Source organism: Bufo bufo, chromosome 9 (genome assembly GCF_905171765.1).
Source record: "Bufo bufo chromosome 9, aBufBuf1.1, whole genome shotgun sequence".
NCBI classification, from domain to species: Eukaryota; Metazoa; Chordata; class Amphibia; order Anura; family Bufonidae; genus Bufo; species Bufo bufo.
Window position 1 is genome coordinate 223,397,459 of NC_053397.1, and position 14,491 is coordinate 223,411,949.

The 14,491-nt window shown below is 49.9% G+C and overlaps 1 protein-coding gene across 7 annotated transcripts in view; it reads left to right on the forward strand.

Moving 5' to 3' along the window:
• The window catches only part of SZT2 (SZT2 subunit of KICSTOR complex), a 112,931-nt gene that overhangs the window by 53,686 nt on the left and 44,754 nt on the right, over positions 1-14,491 (forward strand). For 5 of the 7 annotated variants that reach the window (XM_040407806.1, XM_040407807.1, XM_040407811.1 and 2 more), the window contains exons 26-33: positions 6,133-6,322; positions 6,881-6,934; positions 8,496-8,608; positions 8,693-8,963; positions 11,435-11,582; positions 11,842-11,934; positions 12,325-12,406; positions 13,919-14,188. In XM_040407806.1, the coding sequence (XP_040263740.1) occupies positions 6,133-6,322; positions 6,881-6,934; positions 8,496-8,608; positions 8,693-8,963; positions 11,435-11,582; positions 11,842-11,934; positions 12,325-12,406; positions 13,919-14,188 (1,221 nt within the window). The remainder of the gene's footprint in view (positions 1-6,132; positions 6,323-6,880; positions 6,935-8,495; positions 8,609-8,692; positions 8,964-11,434; positions 11,583-11,841; positions 11,935-12,324; positions 12,407-13,918; positions 14,189-14,491) is intronic. The other 2 variants (XM_040407808.1, XM_040407812.1) reach the window with 1 other exon arrangement.

The window sequence follows — 14,491 nt, forward strand, 5'->3', positions numbered from 1 at the left end:
CACCAATAGCAGCAAAGAGAAAAAATTTACATACAAGGAACCATAGCAACCAAGGTCCCTCCCCACTGGCCCCTATAATAGGCCGCTCTTCCTCTGTAACTTCCTCTTTCTTTGAAAATCTGGTGCTGACATCCCGAACATCATAACGATAACTCCGAACTTTAACTGGAACGGAAAGTCCAACGCCCATGAATTAACTAGCCAACCTGGCTAAACTGTAGAAGACCTCAACCGGAACACGGCATCTTATAAAGGAAAAAAAAAAACTTCATCCTGGAAAATAAAACAGACCATAGGCCTAGGTGAAATAAACATGTCAGGACAGAAAGTCCAGAAGCCATCTACGCAACTGACTCAACAGGTGTCAATGACAAAAAACAATATAAATTGCAATAAATAACATGCAAACAATGGCAATGAAACAAACATTAGGACAATAAATACCTAAAACAAAATAACTTAAAAGGTTAATAATACATAGAGGCAATGATACATGACCCCTGTAATAAAAAAACGCGAGAAAAACCCAAGGGAAGGAATAGGGCGGGCAATACTCGCCAGCGTGTCTTTAATAAAACTATGACTTTACGTCATGGAATAGGAAAATCATTTAGTTTTACAGCAAGACACGGAGGCTTCATATTGCAAGTTCAAAGCCTGTCTATAATAGAAGCAAACAAATTAGACGGAGGGCGAAAATAAAATTCTCTGAATGTAGTAACACTCGACCAATCCGCCAAACGCATGACATCCTCTAATCTGGCCCCCAAAACCGCCAAGGCGGTGGCAGAGGCACCACGCGCAGAGTGGGCCGTGAAGATAGAAGTGTCGATACCTGCAAGAGACATGACCCACTTGAGCCAACGCGCCAACGTAGGACTAGAAACTGGGCCAAAAGGATGTCGGATAGAAAGAAACAATTGGGAAACGGTAGAAGACCTGTGTGATAAGGTCCTGGATTCGTACTCCTTCAGGCAAGCCACAGGGCACAAGACCGGGGATGAAGGGAAACTGGGATAGGAGACAGACCTGATGTTAGTCTTAGTACGACGCAAAATGTTAAAGGTGACCCCATCCGGGGTAAACGAACGAGCGTCATAGTCCAGGGCTCTCACATCCGAGACCCTTTTACAAGAAATAAGGCAAAACAATGCCAACAACTTTGCGGATAATTGCCTAAGTGTAAGGGCAGAATTCTCGGGCCAAGAGGATAAAAAGGATAAGACCAGGGAGACGTCCCATGTAGTGGAAAAACGAGGTCGAGGTGGGCGAGCCAACCGTGACCCACGCAAAAGGCGAGACACAGAACGGTGTTGACCAGCCGGCACACCATCGAACCCAGCATGGGAAGAAGAAATAGCGGACCTGAAAAGGTTGATGGTCCGATACGCCTTCCCCGCCTCGAAGAGAGAGGTGAGGAACTCCAGTAGGTGGGCTACAGGTGCCGAAATGGGATCCAGGTCCCGTTCCACGCACCAATTAGCCCAAGTTCTCCAGGCTGCCCGGTAAGACTTTCTGGTACCGGAAGCCCATGCATTATCCAGTAACTGTCGAGTTGCTGCCGAAATGCCCTCGACAGCCCCAGGTGTCCGGAGATCCGGCACGCCAACAACCGTAGGGATCCGTCCAGGAGAAGTGGATGGTGTAGACCCTGAGGGTTGCGTAGGAGATCGGGAGGAGAAGAGGTACTTCCACCAGGATCCTCATCAGTGAAGGGAACCAGACTTGAGACCCCCAGAACGGAACCACCAACACCACATCCGCCAGGTGACGTTGGACCTGAAGAAGAGTCCTCGGGATCATCGAGAAAGGAGGGAAGGCGTAGAGGCTGGATATCGACCAATCCTGGAGAAACGCATCCACCGCCACCGCTTCCGGATCCGGACGCCAGCTGAAAAACCGAGCGAGTTGTCTGTTGAGCCGAGAGGCAAAGAGATCGACCGACATCGGACCCCACATCTCTGAGATTGCTGAGAAAATCTGTGGATCCAGCTGCCAGTCGCTGCCATCCGCTAGGTAGCGTGAGTTCCAGTCCGCACGAACGTTGTTCGATCCCGGCAAGTATTCCGCCTGTACCATGATGTCTTTGGACAGGCAAAACGACCAAAAATCCTTGGCCAACCGAGCCAAGGTTGCCGAGTGGGTACCTCCCAAACGGTTGACATACCGGACCGCCGATATATTGTCCATCCGTAGCCTGATGCACGCGTTGGCGATCCCGTTGGAAAAACTCCTCACTGCAAACGAACCGGCTAGTAGTTCCAAGGCATTGATATGGAGGAGGGATTCCTCCGCCAACCAGGCACCCCCCGTGGAGACCCCTTGGCAGTGGGCGCCCCAGCCCTGGAGGCTCGCATCCGACTCGATGGTTATTTCCGGCAGAAATCCAAAGATCGCTCTGCCGTTCCACGCCTCCAGATTGGCGATCCACCAACTTAACTCCTCTCGGGCCTCCGAGTCCAAGACCACTGCGACCGTAAAGGAGGCACCAGTCCGCAGATGAGCGATCTTCAGCCGTTGTAGAGCCCCGTAATGCAACGGGGCTGGAAACACGGCCTGAATCGACGAGGCTAACAAACCAATGATGCAAGCCAGGTGACGTAAGGAGAGGTTGGGCATGAGAAGAGCACGTCTCAATTCCTTGCAGATGGCTCGTAACTTCGCCGCCGGCAGGCTAAGGGATTCCGAGAGCGAGTCCACCATGAATCCCAGGAACTCCATCCTCTGGGATGGGATGAGAGAGGACTTCTCCTTGTTGAGGAGGAAACCGAGGTCTGACAGCAGGTTCCCTGTCCACTGGAGATGTTACAGTAGACCCGTCCTGGATTCGTGCATCAACAAGATGTCGTCCAGATATATGATAAGACGCACGCCCCGTGTCCTCAACCATGACACGACCGGCCGTAGTAACTTGGTGAAACACCAAGGGGTGGATGACAGTCCGAACGGTAGACAGGTGAATCTCCAGATCTCGCCTCTCCACTGGAACCTAAGAAGATCCCTGGAATGGCTGGCCGCTGGGACCGTCAGGTAAGCGTCTTTCAGATCCAGCTTTACCATCCAGTCCCCGGGGACTAGCAAGTCCCGAAGGAGGTGGATCCCCTCCATCTTGAAATGCCGGTAGCGTACTACCGCATTTAGGGCATGAAGGTTGATGACAGGTCTTATCTGACCCCCTTTCTTCTGGACGAGGAAGATGTTGCTGAGCACCCCTCCCCCGAAAGGGGGCGCACGTTCTATCGCCTGTTTTTGCCTGAGAGAGACCAGTTCCGCGTCCACCAACGCACAATCTGGGGTTGACAAGGGTATGGGTGGAGGGGAAGGGATTAGGGATGTGGAACCCGTGAGTTCTATGTGGAATCCCCTGACCGTGGAAAGTACCCATGGATCTGAGGTGATGAGGCCCCAAGCATGAGAAAAAAGATGGAGTCTGCCCCTACACAAGGGACCATAGAATCCCCAATCTGGGGAGGACTTACCCAAGGGTCTGCGGTAACTTGGATTTCCTCTGAAGGAACGCGACCTCCATTGATTTCCTCTGGTGGAGAAGGCATATTGTTTTGGGCCTTGTCAAGCGCAGTAAAGGTACCCACAAAGCGGCTCATGTCTTTAATAAAAGAGTCTCCGAAGAGGAGACCCTGGGCGTCCTTACCCGCCTCAGTAAGAGCCAAATTTGCCAACTTGGGGTCGATCTTGAACAAGATGGCCTTGCGCCTCTCGATTGCCAATGAGGTATTGGCGTTACCGGCAATACAAATTGCCCTCTGGATCCAACCCCGTAGTTCCTCGGGGTCTATTGGAGAGCCCTGATTTCTAGCTGCTTCAGCTAATTCAAAAATCTTTGCCAATGGGCCAAAGACATCCAGAACCTTGTCCTGGCAGCTGCGCAGAGCTGAATCCAGACCCTTCTTAGGGTTCCAGCCGGTTTTGGCTAAGAATTGTGATATCTTGGGGACAACTATGGGGGTGTCACACTCTTTGTTAGGCACAATTGGCCTGGGGCACTCGGCCCTAAGCTTGTTCCGTGTCTCACGGTTAAGGGGGTGACGTACCCAGTGCTCTAAATAGGACCCCACGTGTTCAGTGGGGAGCCATTCCGCCGAGCGCGGATGATGCAGCGCCTCAGGGTCGAACATGGGTTCGCCTGACGCGTCTAGCAGAGCCTCTGAACGATTGGCGTTAGAAGAGGATGCCGCATCTTTGGCAGAGGAGGCCGCAGTAGCGGATGCAGATGGACCCTGCACTGGTGGGGTTATATCCTCCTCTGACCCGTAGTCAAAGTCCGCCATAGCCTCCTCGTCTGATGCTCTATCTGAGTCAGACATATCTGGTGATTGTGCTCTAGCGCACTTCCATGTCCGCGCCCGTTCTGCCTGGCGGGAAAAGGCTCTTTTCCGTGAACTATGCACGGTCTCTGGGGTGGCATGATGCGCACCAGTCAAAGTCCCCTGTGGCACAGGAGGTTCAATAAAGGTAGGCTGCGGAGACGTGTTATGGTCTGGCAAGGACCTGGTAGCTGGCTGGGTGGACAGAGCATGGGTAATGGTTTGTGACAGAATAGTCGACATGGAACCCATGGCCGCCGTGATGGCGTCTGATACAGAGCGCTGCAAGGCCAGCGTCTGTGCATCCACATCCGAGTGATTGTGACCCTCAGGGGAGGAAGGGGGCATATTCACAGCAGAAGGGATAGTGGTAGACATGATAATAATACTAGCTAATGAAGCAAAGCGCAGGCTAAACTAGAAGCACCTGATGTAAGATGTGACCTCAGCAACACAGGCAGAGCAGGAGCCGCCGACCGCACAGCACAGGAGCAGACACAGGGCCGGAAGTGACGGAGGTATCGGAAGTAGCACTGAGAAGCCCGCGAAATGCGGTAAGCTTAATACAGCACGGCCGCCGAGATCTCGCGGCCGCACTGACTACCGGAGGTGTTATGGAGAGGTGCCGCTGGAATCCGAGGAGCCACCTGATCCTAAGGAGATTGCTCCGGTGAGTGAGGAGAAGGTGGGGGGCATGCGCCGCGCAAGCAATGACTATCGCCGCAGTGAGCGGCGCAAGTAGGGAAGGGGCAATGAAGCGCAAGCGGATGCCAAAGGGGCGCAGTGGATAAGCGCAAGGTCCTATCGGCAGGCAAGCGGGCAAAATCAATCAAGTTAGCGCTGCTAGCAAAGACAGGGTTAGTCACCCTGGGTACATAGCGCAAGCAACAGCAATAAATCACTGATAAATACAGTCACTGATAAGAAATCTCACAATGTACTTATCTGGTGGCAGCAGCAAAGAAAGAGGAAGAGCGGCCTATTATAGGGGCCAGTGGGGAGGGACCTTGGTTGCTATGGTTCCTTGTATGTAAATTTTTTCTCTTTGCTGCTATTGGTGGTTCAGTAAAGAAGGAGAAAGCAATATGAAGCCTCCGTGTCTTGCTGTAAAACTCAGGATCAGTACAGGATAAGTAATGTAATGTACACAGTGACTGCACCAGCAGAATGGTGAGTGCAGCTCTGGAGTATAATACAGGATGTAACTCAGGATCATTACAGGATAAGTAATGTATGTACACAGTGACGCCACCAGCAGGATAGTGAGTGCAGCTCTGGGGTATAATACAGGATGTAACTCAGGATCAGTACAGGATAAGTAATGTATGTACACAGTGACTGCACCAGCAGAATAGTGAGTGCAGCTCTGGAGTATAATGCAGGATGTAACTCAGGATCAGTACAGGATAAGTAATGTATGTACACAGTGACTGCACCAGCAGAATAGTGAGCGCAGCTCTGGAGTATAATACAGGATGTCACTCAGGATCAGTACAGGATTTTTTCTAGGTGTCAGATTATGCTAAAATTAAGAAGTCTGGATTATAGTTTGAATTTTTGTGAGATTTGTTGTGTTATTTGCATAATATTCATATATCTCTCTATGAAATGTCTTTAGTCTTCATTTTCTATGTCGGTGAATGACCTCTTGTGTTCCCTGTTATCAGCCTGGCCGTAATATTCTTTATTTACATAACGATTAAGCTTTTTCATTGATTTACATAAACTAGAGGCCCCCTTTAAGGGTCAGTTCTCATGTAAATCCCCTCCTATGATGTGACGAGCAGATTTTTACTTTGTCCTTCAGACAACGGACAAGAGACAGAACACAAGAGGGATCTGCACATCTCCTTCAGCCGCCAGTCCTCCCTGCAGGACATGCTCTCCGGCCGCCGGCTCCGCTGCCCTGTCTATGTCTACAACTGTCCACTGGAGGCGCTGCGGGAGCAGTTAGTCAGCTCCCGGCAGCCGAGGACGTCCTGCGACGTGTTCTTCAGGTGCTGACCCTTGCCGTCTATAGTAATTCATGTGTACGGAGCGGCTGCGGTTCTGTATGTAACACATGTTGTGTATATAGTTGGTGGTCACCTTCCATGTTGCCCTATGTACCATATCGACCGCAGTGTCCGATGTTACATTGCGGTGTACTAGGGCACCCAGAAGAATACATGCGATTGTCAGGGCTTGCTTTAGTTTTTATACTATGTTTTTATTGCATTTTTCTGCAGTTTTATCTATTGATCTCAGTGGGGAGACTTCAGGAATGAGAAATGTATTCAGAGAATGTGTTTTTTTCGTAGTCCTGTCCTATTAGCAGCTGTCGAGCCAAAAGGTTGTTTAGAATTACAATTGCTGCTGTGTTCCAAAAACAGCGCCACCTCTCTGCACAGGTTGTGTGTGGTATTGCAGCTCGGCTCCATTCACTTCAGTGGATGGATTGCAATACCATTTAGTATGTTGTTGCAGTGAGTCCTCCAGAGCAGGGGGCGTGCAGACAAGAGACCCCTAGTAGTTCTGTCGCGTGGCGGCTGCTAACCTCCTGCTCTCTTCTTCAGCGAGTTTGTACAGGAGTCTGTGTCGCGGGAAATCTTTCAAGAATTGAACAGCAGGTAGTATCAGGTCCCGCAATGCTTTGCCTACGCAGGAGGTGGTCGGGGGTGCTGGGTGCGGAGTCCGCGGGTGGGGGTATATGGTGGGCCTAACCAGTGCTTGTGCTGCGCGTGCTGCGCGTGTTCCATGTATGATGTATGTTGTGCTCACATTGCTCGTGGCTTCTTCTCCACCTCTGCTAAAATGGCACAACGTGTACCCGTCGTTGCCTGTTACTTCTCACAGCTGAAGGTTTGTTACAGGTGTATGCAGTGTAGATCATACGTCAGCTGATACATTTTACAAGCACTGATACAATCTGACAGAGCGTCAGGCTAGGGCTGCACGTTACTACTGTGAGCGTGGCTGGGCGCTGCACGCGGCATCAGGCGTCCATGACACAATAGTGCGACATCACAAGTGACTTCAGGGCGGGGATCGATGTCGGCCACAGGTGACTGTGACATGTCACTCTTTTTAGTTGTGACGCTTCAGTGCACCAGCAAGTTGTACTATGGTCCCTTTACACTTAGATCTAGCAGATTCCTTCCTCCTGACAATCTGCTGATCGCTAGCGAAGGAGACACGTTTTACATGCAGCGATCTCCTCCAGAGTATGGGGGGGGGGGGGGGGGGAGCGATCGCTAATGCCATCGATCTTCCCCATACTGTCTCGTTGTTTCCTGGCAACAAATCGTTTACACGTCTCAATCTGCCACCGGGGGATCATCGGCGGTGCATTTACACTGCAAGATCATCGCTAACGAGCATTACTAGTAACGCCGGTTAGAGGAGATCGTTTCAATCGTGTAAAGGACCCATAAGGCTGGTGCGACACCGCGACCTCAGCTGTGACAGACACCGCACAGCCATAGGTCACAGTGTGGCGCTATCGCATCCAGTGTAAGCGAGTGGGGTTGTGTTGCTGGGTTTCCTGTTGCGACCTCATGCACCGTCACAAGTTGCGATGCTGCTGCGCTACGTAGCGATTTTTGGCCAAACAACTTGTCGCAGCCAGTGACTCCGCATGGAGTGTGTATGTTCTCCCTGTGTTTTCGTGGGTGTACCTAGTACCAATACCAAATGGTAAACTGGCTTCCTATCAAGCTGACGCCAATATGGGCGCCGCAGACTCCCCTGCACTATAGCCGCCCCCCCCGCTCTGCGCTGTACATACTAATCATACACCACTTCTTTGTTTGTGCGTGATAACTGCTGCATATTAAAGGGGTATTCTCACCCCAGATCATTATATCCTATGCCAGAGATGTCTGAGGAATTGTGGCCCTCACCTCAAGGACCCACCCCCAGAATGGCTCGCCCTGTACAGGAGTCATGTAAATAGATCTTGCCTAGAGCTGGTACATGTGTGGCCACCACTCCATTGTCCACTGGGATGCTGCCGGCAGTGGGTCAGAGGACCTCCATTCTGGAAACTGGTGTGGGTCCCAGAGGTGGATATAAGTTCAAGATGGGAGTACCCCCTTATCTGTGCCACGGTCCCTTTAAGACACCCGATCTGCATTATTATCCATTCTAAGGTAGATTTTTTTGCACCCTCTCCTGTGGCCCGGTCTTCAGGTCTCAGTCCCAGGAGCGGCCATCGACAAATCCCTTTATCCACCACCGGCAGAAGGAACTGGTGACGTACTGCAATCTTCTACAGGAGCACTACCACCAGTGCTACGTGAAAGGTCAGAGCTGGGGCAGGGCTGCCGCCATGTGGGCACGGAGTCAGTGATCACATAGTGGCACCCATCATCCTCTCTCCCTCTTAGGCTTGTTCAAGGCCCTGCAGCAGTCCCTCTGCGTGCCCCACCAGGACCTCCTGACAGCGGTGGATTATTGTGAGGAGCAGCTGCAAGAGATCGATATCACCAACTTCCTCTCAACCCTGTGCGGACACCTGCGCGGCTTCCGAGAGACCCAGACAGACCCTGCGCCCTCTCGGAATGGGCGACTTCGGAAGGCCAGCTTCCGTATAGGCAGCCTGGAGCAGGAAGATGAGCTGAGTGTGCGCGACAACGGGGTGCTGCACTCCGAATCCAGGTAACAAGTTCACTGAGGCGTCACCCATCATGACTTACCCATAATGCAGTGGTCCTGTATTTATGTTATTTATTTTACTTATATAGCGGCATCATATTTCACAGACATAATCATCACCCGCTGTCCCCAATGGGGTCTGTACCAGACATCTGCACAGACATTAGTTTATATATCTAGACACCACTAGAGGGAGCTCACTACATACAGATTATACAGCCACCACTAGAGGGAGCTCACTACATACAGATTATACAGCCACCACTAGAGGGAGCTCACTACATACAGATTATACAGTCACCACTAGAGGGAGCTCACTACATACAGATGATACAGCCACCACTAGAGGGAGCTCACTACATACAGATTATACAGCCACCACTAGGGGGAGCTCACTACATACAGATTATACAGTCACCACTAGAGGGAGCTCACTACATACAGATGATACAGCCACCACTAGAGGGAGCTCACTACATACAGATTATACAGCCACCACTAGAGGGAGCTCACTACATACAGATTATACAGCCACCACTAGAGGGAGCTCACTACATACAGATTATACAGTCTCCACTAGAGGGAGCTCACTACATACAGATTATACAGCCACCACTAGAGGGAGCTCACTACATACAGATTATACAGCCACCACTAGAGGGAGCTCACTACATACAGATTATACAGCCACCACTAGAGGGAGCTCACTACATACAGATTATACAGCCACCACTAGAGGGAGCTCACTACATACAGATTATACAGCCACCACTAGAGGGAGCTCACTACATACAGATTATACAGCCACCACTAGAGGGAACTCACTACATACAGATTATACAGCCACCTCTAGAGGGAGCTCACTACCTACAGATTATACAGCCACCACTAGAGGGCGCTCACTACATACAGATTATACAGCCACCACTAGAGGGAGCTCACTAGATACAGATTATACAGCCACCACTAGAGGGAGCTCACTACATACAGATTATACAGCAACCACTAGAGGGAGCTCACTACATACAGATTATACAGCCACCACTAGAGGGAGCTCACTACATACAGATCATACAGCCACCACTAGAGGGAACTCACTACATACAGATTATACAGCCACCTCTAGAGGGAGCTCACTACGTACAGATTATACAGCCACCACTAGAGGGCGCTCACTACATACAGATTATACAGCCACCACTAGAGGGAGCTCACTAGATACAGATTATACAGCCACCACTAGAGGGAGCTCACTACATACAGATTATACAGCAACCACTAGAGGGAGCTCACTACATACAGATTATACAGCCACCACTAGAGGGAGCTCACTACATACAGATTATACAGCCACCACTAGAGGGAGCTCACTACATACAGATTATACAGCCACCACTAGAGGGAGCTCACTACATACAGATTATACAGCCACCACTAGAGGGAGCTCACTACATACAGATTATACAGCCACCACTAGAGGGAGCTCACTACATACAGATTATACAGCCACCACTAGAGGGAGCTCACTACATACAGATTATACAGCCACCACTAGAGGGAGCTCACTACATACAGATTATACAACCACCACTAGAGGGAGCTCACTACATACAGATTATACAGCCATCACTAGAGGGAGCTCACTACATACAGATTATACAGCCACCACTAGAGGGTGCTCACTGCATACAGATTATACAGCCATCACTAGAGGGAGCTCACTACATACAGATTATACAGCCACCACTAGAGGGAGCTCACTACATACAGATTATACAGCCACCACTAGAGGGAGCTCACTACATACAGATTATACAGCCATCACTAAAGGGAGCTCACTACATACAGATTATACAGTCACCACTAGAGGGAGCTCACTACATACAGATTATACAGCCACCACTAGAGGGAGCTCACTACATACAGATTATACAGCCATCACTAGAGGGAGCTCACTACATACAGATTATACAGCCACCACTAGAGGGTGCTCACTGCATACAGATTATACAGCCACCACTAGAGGGAGCTCACTACATACAGATTATACAGCCACCACTAGAGGGAGCTCACTACATACAGATTATACAGTCATCACTAGAGGGAGCTCACTACATACAGATTATACAGCCACCACTAGAGGGAGCTCACTACATACAGATTATACAGCCACCACTAGAGGGAGCTCACTACATACAGATTATACAGCCACCACTAGAGGGAGCTCACTACATACAGATTATACAGTCATCACTAGAGGGAACTCACTACATACAGATTATACAGCCACCACTAGAGGAAGCTCAATACATACAGACTATACAGCCACCACTAGAGGGAGCTCACTACATACAGATTATACAGCCACCACTAGAGGGAGCTCACAGTTTATCACTGAGGTTGTTGGAATCAGAGGATTTAGAAGTTGATGAGGAAAGTATTTTACGTTGAGTACTAATAACTTTTTTCCCCAGCATGGAAGCAGAAGAATATGTGGAACAAGAAGTTATTGAGGTGCCAACCCCAGAACCGAGCAGCCGACTGTGTTCTGAATTTCATCTTTCTCACCTGGAGACAGGCCTGCCCTGTGAGGTGTCTCCAGACCTGCACAGAATCATTCAGGTGCCGTCTCCGTCCATCTGACCCTACACATGACTGTAGACTAATGGTCTTTTATCAGTGTGCCCCTTTAGCCTGAACCAATATGCTGTGTCCGTTAGATGATAAGTGGCTGCTCCTGGCACTGTTTCCACTTATCTCTGTACAAGTTGCTGAATCTTACCCTTCTGACCCCTATTTCCTCCGGGGGAAGGCGACCCAGTAAGCCACGCCTGTAGCCATGCGGACCCCACTGACCCTCCTTATACCTGTCTATTTGTAGGATAAATTTCTCGCAATCGGAAGTCTTCACTTCAAGACGGTCCCATCAAACCCGCATTACTTCTTCTATTGTCCGTCCTCCCAGAGAAAAGAGGTAAGTGTCCTGTACATACCCAGCCCGGAGGCATTACAAGCAGTTCCCCACCTGCATGGCGGCTGACGTCGCTGTTCTGCAGGTGCCAGTCAGCGCCCGCTGCAGAATGTATTGGGGAAATCGCTTGACAAGCAGTACCTTCAAGTGACAGTCCACTGATTACTGATGTTTTTGACGCACCTAGACCACTGTACTGTAGCAGTCCCATGAAAGAATATTAGGGCATTGCAATTTAAGCAATTTCCCACTCATTCAGTAAGGTGCCTGTGAAGATGGAGTCTTTGGCCTCTAGCAATTCTCTAATGCAGTCCATAGACTTGTTTCATCTGCAGCCGCTGAAGTCTAGGAAATGTTTTTGGTGGGTTTTGTGCTGATGATTTCTCTCCTTAGGAGGACACGACCCAGGACACTGGAGACCGGAAGCCCAGCGAGGATATGGAAGCGTCCGAGGCCGAACAGGCCACAGAGGAGGGTGAGGTCCCTTTAAATCCTTAAAGACGATATCCAATATCATAAACAGTCCCCCCATGTGTCGGGCCCCTCAGAGGGAATTTACTTCCCCCGCTCCCTGCGGCGCTCCCGCACCGCCGCCGCTGCTGCTTCTCCCTAAACACGGATAAAAACATCCAGTGTCGGGGGGAGCAGCCAATGGCAGGCGGGGACGAGCCTCCCTGGCGTCAACCGCGATGCTATGGAGGCTCGTCCCTGCCTGCCATTGGCTGCTCCCCCCGACACCGGATCTTTTCATCCGTGTTTAGGGAGAAGCAGCGGTGCAGGGACCAGGAGCGCCACGGGGAGGGGTAAGCACATTCCCTCTGAGGGGCCCGGCACATGGGGGGGGCTGTTAATGATATTGGATAACCCCTTTAAAAAATAAGCCAATTTTAGTCACAACATTTTCGCTTTTGAATCCTCAATTTCCAAGAGCCATAGCTTTTTTGATTTTCCGTCTGCCTTACCAACAAGGGCTTGTGTTTTTTAGGACAAGTCGTCTTTTTCATGGCGCCATTTAATGCTGCATATAACATTGTGCAACTGTTAAGAAGGATTAAGTATAGCTCGGAATTGAAGAAAAAACGCAGTTCGGCCATTGTTTTTGGGATATATAACACTTTATGATAGTTTTTTATTCCATTTTTTTTTAAGTAGGCAAAAAGTAGCAATTCCAGCATTGTGCGTATTTTTCTCGGGGGGGGGGGGGGGGGGGGGATGAATAACGTGATATTTAATATTTCAGATGTTTTCGGACACAAAGAGGCCAGAGATGTTAATATTTTTGTTTACATTTTCCATATGATAATTGGGAAATGTTTTTTGTCATTTTTATTATTTTTTAATCTATTTTAATCTTTTTCTTATTTCTTCATATTTTGATAAACTTTATTAACCCTTTTTAAACTTCTTTAGCTTGGTCAATACCTCAGTTTCCGGTGTATAATACCTGTGAAGTCATCCTATTGTATCCTGCCTTCGTCAGGGGGTAATGGGAGCACTAAGATGGCAGGCCTGAGTGCCTTCACAGGTCACTCATCACCCCTCGGTTGTGGACGGAGGGAGCTCCTTCCTCTGTGTAACTGCTCAGATGCCATTGTCAGTAACTATTTACTGCGGCATCCAAGGGTTAAATGGCCGCCATCTCCAATCCCAGGTGCTGCAGCCGGGTGTCCGCTAGTATAACACTGCATCCCCTTAAAAGTTTTCACTGCACAGCGGCGCCCCATCCTCCCCTGTGGTCACCCAGAGAACTGCAGCTGGCCCTGTTCACTTGAATGAAGTTTCCTGCGCAGCCAGGTGATTGGGGGGGCGCTGTGGAGAAAAACAATGAAGGGGATGCAGTGGGTAAGGCAGATCTGCGGCCCCTTTATTCTCAGGATCGGCGGAAGTAATAAAGTGATGACGTTTTCCAGCAATAAGAGATCACTGTGTGAGATGGGCACATGTAGGCAATTGCCCATCCCATTGTAATTTTACAATGCGTCCACAGGTAACACATCGACTGGGGGCATTGCTACCGAGAGCGACCCCGACCTGGAGGTGGAGTATCGGGAGCACTCGGACAATGCAGGATCCATGTCTGAGTCCGAGACGGTAAATCAGGATGACGATTCCTTCAGTGTCCTGGGGGGAGACTCGCTGAACGGTCAGGAGGTGCCCGAGCTGGAGATGCCGCCTCTGTTTGTGAACCTTATCTGCTCGGTCACGCACAAGAACCAGCACGGCTCCATGCCCGTCCTCACGCTGCCCACCTGCCTCGGTAAGTCAGGGAGGCCCTCACATCCAGAAGGCGCTGCAGTCATGAGAGGCCATTTCAGTGTATAAGAAAAGTCTGATTCCTCACAAGATGTTTGCTTGCTGTCAGTGAATTTGGAACCTTGATTGCATCCATAGATTGAAACCTGTGTCGCACAGCTGAAGTTTACTTATAGTTGTATCCAATCTGAACAATCCACAGACGGATACATATTACCTGCACTGATACATTGTAACAAGCTATTAGTACAGAGAGATTTGTGCTCATCTGTTTAGTTGACAGAGGATTGTCTAGGCTGGATCCAGT